At 36.7% G+C, this 10,709-nt stretch overlaps 1 protein-coding gene across 4 annotated transcripts in view; it reads right to left on the bottom strand.

Moving 5' to 3' along the window:
• Positions 1-405: 405 nt before the first annotated feature.
• hhat (hedgehog acyltransferase) overlaps positions 406-10,709 on the bottom strand; it is a 322,107-nt gene continuing 311,803 nt past the window's right edge. For all 4 annotated transcript variants that reach the window (XM_051919634.1, XM_051919631.1, XM_051919632.1 and 1 more), the window contains one exon: positions 406-556. In XM_051919634.1, coding sequence (XP_051775594.1) covers positions 539-556 — 18 coding nt within the window. In that variant the 3' untranslated portion in view covers positions 406-538. The remainder of the gene's footprint in view (positions 557-10,709) is intronic.

Below are 10,709 nucleotides of genomic sequence, written 5' to 3'. Positions count from 1 at the left end.
AGCATGTTTTATTATTTGTACACAAACCATTTGAATTTGCTAGATCAGCTCATTATGGTTTAGATTGAGGTGAATTCTGGGGAATGACAATTTTAAGACAACATCGATTCTTTGTATATGTACATTACACACTATTTTATTTTTCCATTAGGCATGCAGCATATAAAATACACATACCATACTATATAAAAACATTGTTCACAAAAATAAACATTTTTTGTTTAAAGGAATGTAAATTTGATTTAAGAATAAAATGCACCGACATATTTCTGAATGGTTTAAATTTCTATAAAAACCAAATGTGTGTAGGCTGCTCCAGTAATTGAAAAGATTTGGAAGAATTGTGTGCAAAGGTGCGTCATTTCTTTTAGAATGCATTAAATACGCACCCCTGCAAAGCTGCACTTTTTCTTTTTTTAATGTAGCTCCATTTCTCTGGTAGTTGTTTCTTTTTTTAATTGAGGTCCACTTCATTGATGTCTTCTTTCCCATTCAATTCCTACTTGTGCAAAACAATATAGAAATCCAAGAATGAAGATCACTTTGTCTGGCGAACCTGCAATTAAAATAAACACAATTTGATACACAGAAATGACATATAAATATTTATAGTATTCTTTGTAACATAAGATCCCTAACGGGAATAAATTTTTTCCATTATTTTTAACTGTATTCAACTGGCATTCCATCCAGCAGGAATAACTTCTGCCTTTTGCGGCTGACATAGGTTCTACCCCCAAAGCCCTCACAGGGCTTGAAAATATATCTATGGATGGAATGTTTAACATGGTTTAAATTAGATTGCAAACTTCATTTTCACATACTGTGCATTATTATTCTCTGTGCTTATGTATAAATGTAATATAAATTCTTTCATACTATTCTGAAACATTTTATTTCATATTATTATATTATTAATTTGACAAATAACACAATAGAAAGAATAAATTAGGTTGGCTTTGTATCAGCATCAAAAGACATATTTTTAGGCACCACTGCTTTATAGGGTATTATTTTTTTCAGTAGACTTAAAAAAGTACTCTACTATCATCACACAAGTGTTATACAGTATTTTGCTTCTGTCAGGCAGTTGACAAAATTCAGTGGGGCACTGTAAGCCAAAGGAAGAGGCTATGGAGCAGCTTAGACAGGAATGTAGTGAACGGACTCTGGGGACAATTTAAACTCTGAGGATAACCTAACCTGCACATTTTCTACAGAAGCAATATGAGCAAGTAAGTATCTCAAGAACAGGTGTTAGAGGTTAGGCTTCAGCTGAAGAGCACTGAGTTAGGCCAGGTACATTGCCAAACAAGAGAACTTTCATATGTAAAATTTTGCTTGTATTAAAAAAAATAAAATAAAAAAAAACCTGATTGATGGTCATGAGCAGGAGAGCACCAAAATTACAGTTCACAATCGACTCAAAATGATAAATGTTGACTTCCCCTAAATTATCTACATCATCAAGGATGTGACATTTTCAAGACTGCAAGCAATAATCCATGAAGTACTATATGTCACTCAATGGCAGATGATCCATCACAAATCTGTCTGCCGATATGTTTATAAAAACATATGTATTTAGGTGCAGGGTAGCGGTTTTCTTTTCAATACCATGTTATCTGATTAGATAACTGTCAAATGAATACAGAACATTTTCCACATTTCTGTCTTAAAAGTACATCAAGCAGATTTGTACTTATATGAAGCATAATTGATGGTAAATAATGTACTAGCAATTGCATGTACATTGTACTCTTTTGTTTCTAAAGTGTTTTAATATTGGCCACTTTATTGTGAGACTGCTGAGAGCTTGAAAAAGAGAACTTGTTAAACCTTAGGCTTTTTTAGTTTGATGTAATTTAATCCAGTGTAAGAAAAAACGCAGCAGCACTCCCCTTTTATTTTCACATTTTCCCAAAATTATCTAAGCATACAGTACATGAAGAAAACGGTTCAACCAGAAACTGTGCTTAATCTTAGTGAATGATTCCAGACATGTGATCAGCCTGCCATTGATTGTCTTCCCCTGGGTTCAAGAACATCAAAATCTCCTGTGATAGGAAACTGACCTTTTGGTGTTCTGGAACTGACATTCGCCTCAGAGAGTTTAATTTCTTTTGGTATCATTTGCCTGAAGCAAAAGTGAAAAGGTCTCCATTCTGTCTACCACATGCCAGCAAAGATTACATATATTTTTTCTGTATGCTTTTTGAAATAATAATTATTTGTTTTTATAAGTCTGTTTTGATTAGTTAGCATATAAAAGGTGTCATTTTGCTTGGCTTTTCTCTATATTAGTTAGCATGTAATTTACTTTCCACTAAATGATAAACACCCAGTGATATTCAGTTGTTTGTTAAAAAAATGTCACTACAGTCTTTCATATTTACGTTTTACTTGCTCACTGTGTCAACCATTCATAGCAGATTACTATGAATTTGAGTGTTGGTTTATAAACCTGCACTTGTCTTTTACAGTTGCTCCATTTCACCAGTATTTTAACCACCTGATATTTGTAATATTGTTAATTCATACATGACTAAAACAGCATGAATGAAGTGCTGTAAAAATGTTTTTGGTTCCATACCTATATTCTCTGTTTGGAACACCAACAACAGATAGAACAGGTTAATGTATTGGAAGCTCTTTTAATTTGTCTGGTTTGAAGGACACAATGGTTTGCAATATTCACCAGACTGAGTTTTTATAATCATGACACCAAAAAGTATGCATTCTAAAAATGTGGCTTTGGCAAATGAAGAGTGAAGTAGAATAAAGCCCTCCAGTAGTTTCTGGTTCCTTAAGGATTTGAGCTTACTTGATTATAGAAACTAATTTCAAATAGCAGCCATTAAATAATGACTTCTGCAAGGAAAAAAAAGCATTTGCATATTCTATGATTGTATTATTCTCAAAACACTTGGGTGACTAACAATTGGAGATGGAAACAGGACTATAATGTCTGAAAAGTCTGGCACCACATCAATGAGGCAGTTGATTGATGGTAATCAGAACTGCATGAGTGTATCTCAGAAGCAGAAGCCATGACTGTGCTGTGCGCAACAGGATCTGATCTGCTGGTCACTTGTGGCACAAAGGTCATCTAAACAAAGTCTAACATTAATGTGACCGATCATGTCACTAAGGTGCTAGACGTTGACAAAGATTTTGTAATTTTAACTATATATACAGTAGACAGATGAATACAGTGTAAATAATTAAAAGGATAAGTTTAGTATTTTTCAAGTGAAAGCAATTTCTTCACAAACATGGTATATACGCATTTTCCACACAAAACTGTGTTCTAAAGTTGAGTGCTTTCTATAAATCTTTACATCTTGCCTGAAGAAGGGACCTGAGTTGCCTCAAAGCTTGAATATTGTAATCTTTTTAGTTAGCCAATAAAAGGTGTCATTTTGCTTGACTTCTCACTATAAATGTAAAAACTTATCAGGAACTTTACATTGAAGGCAATGGCGCACAGAGGAAAAGTTTAAACACATATCAAATACACATATTTTTCAAGCCAATACAATTGTTAAGTATTGATCCGCGCCTTTGTGTTTCCGATGCATTTTTGTGACAACAAAAGGGATCTGGAAATAAGCATTTTATCGAATATTTCTGGTACTGTTTCTCTTGTGTGCAAGTTTTCACATAAATAAATAAAGAAGTGAATCATAACAAGCACTTGCCTCACTGTGTTACATGTTTTGATAATGTTCCCTGTGCAGAGCTTTTTATAATAATTTTATTAAAATTAAATTTTATACAGTCTTGAATTTACAATCCTCAAAAAGAACTGTATGGGTAACAGCTGATGGACATTACTACTTAATTAACAGTTATTTCCCAACACATCACCTTAACTTACCAAACTAGAAGAATTCTAACACTACCTACTAATCATGTCACAGCAAAAAGATGCCCCATTTTACAACGAACTGAAGTAAATTTACTTTATGAGAAATTTTAAAATTCTCTAGCATCTGGTTGAAGGCAATGAACGTAATCCTCAACTAAGAAACCACACTGAATAGAAAAATAAATGTGTACAATGTACAATTTTGAATTAATTTATATTTTCTATCCAACAACATATTTTGGAAAGACATTTGTATCTTTGTAGTTGAAAATACATAAAGCTGTTCTTAGATACTATAAGTGGATCTATCTTTTTTATTAAAATTTTCCCCTCTGGCTAACATAAAAAGTCAATTTTCCAATATCAGTCAGGCAATCCCTGGTATTTCTCTTAAATTTAAAAAAGAATAAAAATGAGAAATTACAAATATAGACCAAGTGAGAAGTCAAGCAAAATTACACCTTTTATTGGCTAATTAAATAGATTACAATATGCAAGCTTTTGAGGCAACTCAGGCCCCTTCTTCAGGCAAGATGTGAAAAGGTGTCATTTTGCTTGACTTCTCACTACATTCATAATGGCTAACATAGTACAACACCCTAGTACTACAAATATAAACCAGACATTGACACTAAATACAATGAGTTGATGAATGATAAATAAATGAATATGCAAATAAAGTCTATATTTGTATCAAATTAACAAATATATTTAACCATTTTCCATTTTATAGCTAGAGTACAGTGCTTATAAAACTCCTCTGCTTGAGGCAGCACCTCATCTCCAACCCAGAGGAGGCACTCCATTCTTTTCTGGCTGAGAACTATGTCCTCAGACTTGGAGATACTGATCCTCATCCTGTCCACTTCACGTTCACCTGCAAACTGCCTCACTGAACATCTGAGGTCACACCCTGATGAAGTCAGCAGAACCACATCATCTGCAAAAAGCAGAGATGTGATCCTGAGGTCACCAAGCTGGACAACCTGTATCCCTGGCTGTGCCTAGAAATTCTATCCATAAAAGTTATGAATAGAATTGGTTACAAAGGGCAGCCCTGGTAGAGTCCCACACCCACTGGGAACTTGGGAGGGGACAACCCTCTTGTCCAACAGGGTAAATTCCATTGTACATGCGAAGAGCCGTTGGGGTTTAAGTAAACCCACACCCGCCTGACGTCTCTCACCTCAAGTAACTCCAGAGTAGAATAAAGTCCTGCCCGTCTCAAAGAATATGGTACTAGAGCTCATGCTGTGTGTTGAGGTCAGACCAACCATATCTAGACAGTATCTCTCCAACTCCCACAGAAGCCCAAGTTCCTTCCCTGCCACAGAAATCACATTCTATGTCTTTAGAGACAGTTTTAGTGTCCAGTGATCAGTCTGCCAAAGTGCTTTCCTTCAATTACCACTTAAACTATAATAAATCAGAAAGTTATGACTTCTTCTGCAGATGGAGAACTCACCAAAGGAAAGCCCCATGTTGCGGATCTGGGCTGTGCCCTATCACGCAACATGGGTAAAGGCCTGACTACTACACTCTTGACAACAACACACCCCCACCCCGGCTCCCTTTTCTGGGCAATATTTACTGAGTCCTTGATAAAGTGTTTCATAAGAGTTAACTGAACCACACTTAGTCTGATCTGATCCCTCACTTGAGGCCAATTTACCATGGGTGACAATATTTGTGGTGACTACCCCAGCCAATACAGCTCCTATGATCATTGGAATACACAAACCCATCCAACATGATAAGGTGGCAAATCATGGAGAGACAGTTGCAAAGTTATGTATCTCAAGGTCCTGTACAAGACTGAAGCAAGAAGGGAGCAGAATATCAACAGGCAAATCAGGGAAGTTGCTGTTGCGGTCAGTCACGGTGAAGAAAAAACTGACCCAAAAGGCAAGGCTATCAGGTTACATTCCTGCCCTTATGATTATAAGCTTTGGGTAGTGACCAAAAGAACTGGATTATGGATACAAGTGCCAGAAATTAGCTTCCTTTGTAGGGTGTCTGGGCTTAGCCTTAGTGTCAGGGAATGGAGCTCAGACATTTGAGATGAGCTCAAACTACAGCTGCTACTTCTCTATATTAAAAGGAGCCAATTTAGGTCATTAAGGTATCTGACTTGGATTCCTCCCTGGGGAGGTTTTTCGTGCATGTCCAACCAGGTGCCTCAGGGAAGACTATAGAGATTATATTTCCAAGCTGGCATCAAAACACCTCAGTACTTCCCCTGAGGGAGTTGGAAGAGATGGTAGGAAAAAAGGACAACTGGAATCTTTTTTCAGATTGCTGCCTTTATGACCTGGAAACTGAAAACTAGAAGGAAGCAGTTGACTGGATGTTTGAAAAAAAAATGTAATACTTTTATATTTCTTTTTATTGTGCAGGTTTGCTGCAATCCAAGCCAAAAACTTCCAAATACGGTGGAACAATAACAGGATGACTCACTCAAATTGGTGCCATTTGCTCTTCAAGCACTCTGCTGTATTTTCTAGAAAGCTACCATGGAAAACAGACAAGCTTGTCACTTCATTATGGTAAAAAAGAATGGTAAAGCACTTAAAAACTGGAAGACACTTGTCTGACTGACAATTCAAGTAATCAGAGAAGAATAGTGAATACACAGGAGAGATGCCGCCTTCAGATCACAATCAGATTAAGCTTCTAATACCTTTTAACTAATACTGCTTGGGCATTTTCATATTAGCTAAGTGACTGTGAAGATCTCAGAGTGGGTTTGTATAAATGCAATTCAGCACATTACGTCAAAAAATAAATGTATGCTTCTGAGCAATGGGTCCGGTCCATTTCAGATTTTAACTCCTCTTAGGCACTTGCCATTAGTAATACACAATAACTGTTCATAGAGAACTATTTTCATATAGGGAGGATTAGCACTTCTGGCAACATTTTTTAAAAATCAATCTGAACATTAGATATAGAAAACTGAAACCAGAGACATGATTAAGCATGGTGCAGTATAACTGCATGGTCAGTATAACTGAATGGCATGAACAGGAGAGAAAAAGGATAAAAAGATAAAGTTAAATATCATGCAAGAACAGATCAAAGCACAAAATAGGAAATACTTCAATAAAATAAGGTAAAAAGTCTCGATGGAAGCATGAAAATGGAAGATGGAAAACAGGAGAAAAGACAAACTACAAACCAAAGAGAGACTAGACGAAATTAGGAATTGCTCTCTAAGTTGCTTTGGATAAAATGTACCTGCCAAATTAATAATAATAATATAAATAATTTATACAGTATAAATAAATACACTCTTTTTTAGTAAGACTCTTTGTGGGCTTGATTCTCAGGTTGTAAAGGTCCTGGCCTAATTTTGAGGCTTATTTTCGAAGCCTCAACTCCTTTGTATGAAACTTCTAATCACGACATATAAAATACAAAAAACACCTACAAATATAAGCAAAACTGCCTGAAATCTTTTCTTAAATAAGAAAATAAACAATCAGGATTTAGCATTAACAGGGAAGAAGCTAATATTAGCCAGGTCAAGTCTGAGGAGGACACTAAAGGTATGGCGATTTAGGGTGCAAGTGACACAACTAGAAGCAAAAGGCGAACATCAGTGAGTCAAATGACAATGGGGCTCAGCCCCATTCTGTTGATGACCAGCAGAAACCTTTTACAGCATTTTTGTAGACCATGTATTATGGGGACCAGGTAAGATCAAGTAAGTGGCTGTTTGATAAAAGTTTTTATTTTATATAGAACCCATTTTGGCCTTTGCCTGTTTTTCTATTTCTTGTTTTGCATTTTGTTCAGGTTTACTTATAACCCTGCATTTGTAAAAGTTATCGTATTTTGCCGTATTCTGATGAGTACTATCATATTAAATTTCAGGTTCAATTTAGTAATTCTGATTGTGTATATTCTTCACATGTCATTCACAATGTTTTAGTACATATAATTAAAATGGATTTTCCTATGCCTAACTTTTTTTATTTTTTCTGGAGCAAAAACAATTGGATAAAACTAATTTAAGAAAATATTTAAAAAGCCAAAGTGAATAAATTTGAAAGAATGTAGCAAAATATGTGATGTATAAATCATTAACAATCATGATTAATTATATAGATTCTAATAGCAACTTACTCCTATAGGCCTTCATTTGGAATTTAAGAAGACAGATACGGTGACATGGGTCTGCCTTTTGCACATTTGCTTGCCACCATTAGTACTTGTTTATGAAACTGTTTTTGATGTAAGTGTATTGCATTTGCGTTGTCACTGCTGGTGTGTAAGAGGACACCAGAGGTGCTGATGTCCAAGGGCACCACAGAATCTTAATCTGGTCCTGATGAAAGAACCCCAGGAGCATTTTTTGAAACACATCCGCTAAATAATTGGTTAACTACAACTACATAATAATAGTTTCTCAGAGAAAGCATGTGCACCATTATTGATAATGGCCATCAGTTTTGTCTTTGCTACTACCTCCAGTGGATACTGAGTGTGTCCAATAACTGAGCCTTTCTTCATAATTAGCTTGTTGATTTGTTGCCATTATCTTGAAGTCTGTAGCAGAATAATTTCTGGGAGAGAGATCCTCTCTATACCTGGTATTCAGACCTTAACAGAGCCTTTGAAACTTTAGAACATAAGGCAATCTGGGACAGTCTGAAATGTCACAGAGTACCAGGAAAAATAATCAAATTCATTAAAAAAAACTCTTTTCAAAGCCAAAAGTTATATCTTATATAAACACCATATTAGTGAATTTCTTTACTCAAATGTAGTCTAAACTAGATATGTTATTTATCTCCCTTGTTATTAAACATCATCCTTGATGATTTAATGAAAAAAAATCAAGAAATGTTCCAAGAGGCATAATATGAAGAATATATGTGTGGGTGGTTTAAACTCGTTTAAGGACCAGCAGGATTGACAGGAGTTTAGGAATGATTATGAAGAATACTCTTCATGTACTCTGATTAAAGGAAGCATGGACACACTCATTATTGTTTAAAAACCAGTTTTCAACATTTGCCACATTTTTGTTGTCACATTTCTAAAATATCAGCCACAATAGCTAGAGATTAATCCATATAGACATGTGCCCGTTTTTCTTTCTTTTTCTAATAGGGTGTTACAATGAAACAGGGGCCTACTCTGGGAGCAATAGGCTACAGGCAAGAACCAGCCTTGGTGGCACATCAAGTCACTGCAGGGCACAATCATGGACACACCTATACATTCTTATATTACATTGGGTTAGGGTTGAAAAACAACCTAGCAGCATGGCTGAACAGTGGGAGGTACTTCAAACAAGGCCATGCAAACTCTAAATGGAAGTCTACCTTTCAGAGTTCCTTGTCAGCAGTGTGCAAGAGGTTGGGAACATGCACTGATACAACACATTGCCACACCCACCACCTGATGATGTGCAAAAAAAAAAAAAAAAAAAAAAATCTTTTACAAAAAGTCTTCATTTTACAGCACACATGTTCTATGGATAGTCTAAGGACAAAAATCTGATATGAGAATGATATGAGAAATTGTCAAGCGGAATAATAATGATTTTTAGCATAATAGTCTCCAAATAAAGACTGACTGTTTTTATTTACCTTGACTTTATACAGTATACTTGTATGTTCATTTAAAGGGAAAACCACCTTCAATAGAAATTCTTAAAACTGTATAAACTTGTTGTTTGGGAGAAAAAAGACCTTTGTTTAATGGAAATTCTGACCATTACATTTTCTAATTCCACAACAAATTAGGAATAAAATCTTGTTTCCACTTAAACACACCTGTTCTATTACAAAGCACAATGAGAAAACCGTTTGCTAGTTTTAGGCTCCAAGAAAACTTACTGTACAACATTAGACATCAGTCAGTCACTTTCTAACCAGTTTAGTCTTGAACAGCGTTGTGGGGGGTGCTGGAGCTTATCCCAGCTATCATACAGCACAAGGCAGGAACAAACCTTGGACAGGGCACCAAGCCATCATAGGGTAAATACACACACACAAACACATCCCATACATAAACTATGGCTAATTTAGTATCGCCAATCCACCTAACGTACATGTCTTTGGACTGTGGGAGGAAACCGGAGCACCCGGAGGAAACCCACTGTGATGATGCGGGTTCTTGCTCCATGCTCCCACCACTCTTCTGGGAGCCTCTTGAACCCGACACTGTCGGTAATGTAACCGGATGAGCTGGACAATGAGGACACCAAATGAAGCAAGAGGAATGGTGTAAAGTGCAGAAGTGCTTTTTTAAAAAACAAAACCAGTCATAACCAAATCAATGTCCAAAACAGTGCAGAGTATCAAAATGTCAATAAATAAATAATCCATAAAACCAGGGTGAAATGTGGAGGGTAAAATAATCCAATAAATAAATAAATCCTTTAAAACTAAGGTTAAAATACTGGCTGGAAGCAGTCCCTTCTTTAAAAAAAACATGGTGCCTTCTTCAGATGGCGGCCCCCCTGCTTCTCCCATCTGGGCCCTGCACCAGGGGAGTCGCCCTACCTGCAGCTGACTTCTCACAATGGTCTGGTAGCCTTTCGGAGCCTGGCTCCATAGTGCTCCGCTAGACTGAGACTCAGCTTCCCCCAGCAACCAGGGCAATCACACTGGGACTTCCACCTCCCAAGCCTCCGATTCCCGCTGCCCTCCGCAGCAAGCCATCTTCATCGTGGTCACTCCTGCTCCTCTGTAAAACTCAGCAGGAGTGACCCAATCCATCTGCCCCCAGGTGCCGGCCAAACACCCCGCTAGGACTCACTTCCCAGCTGCCTTTGTACCAGCGACCTTGCTCTTCCTGCTCGCTCGCTAACACCCACAGTGGC

The sequence above is a fragment of the Erpetoichthys calabaricus genome, chromosome 15 (assembly GCF_900747795.2).
Source record: "Erpetoichthys calabaricus chromosome 15, fErpCal1.3, whole genome shotgun sequence".
Taxonomy (NCBI): domain Eukaryota; kingdom Metazoa; phylum Chordata; class Cladistia; order Polypteriformes; family Polypteridae; genus Erpetoichthys; species Erpetoichthys calabaricus.
The sequence above is the reverse complement of the archived record's forward strand: the minus strand, read 5'-3'. Positions and strand labels throughout refer to the sequence as shown.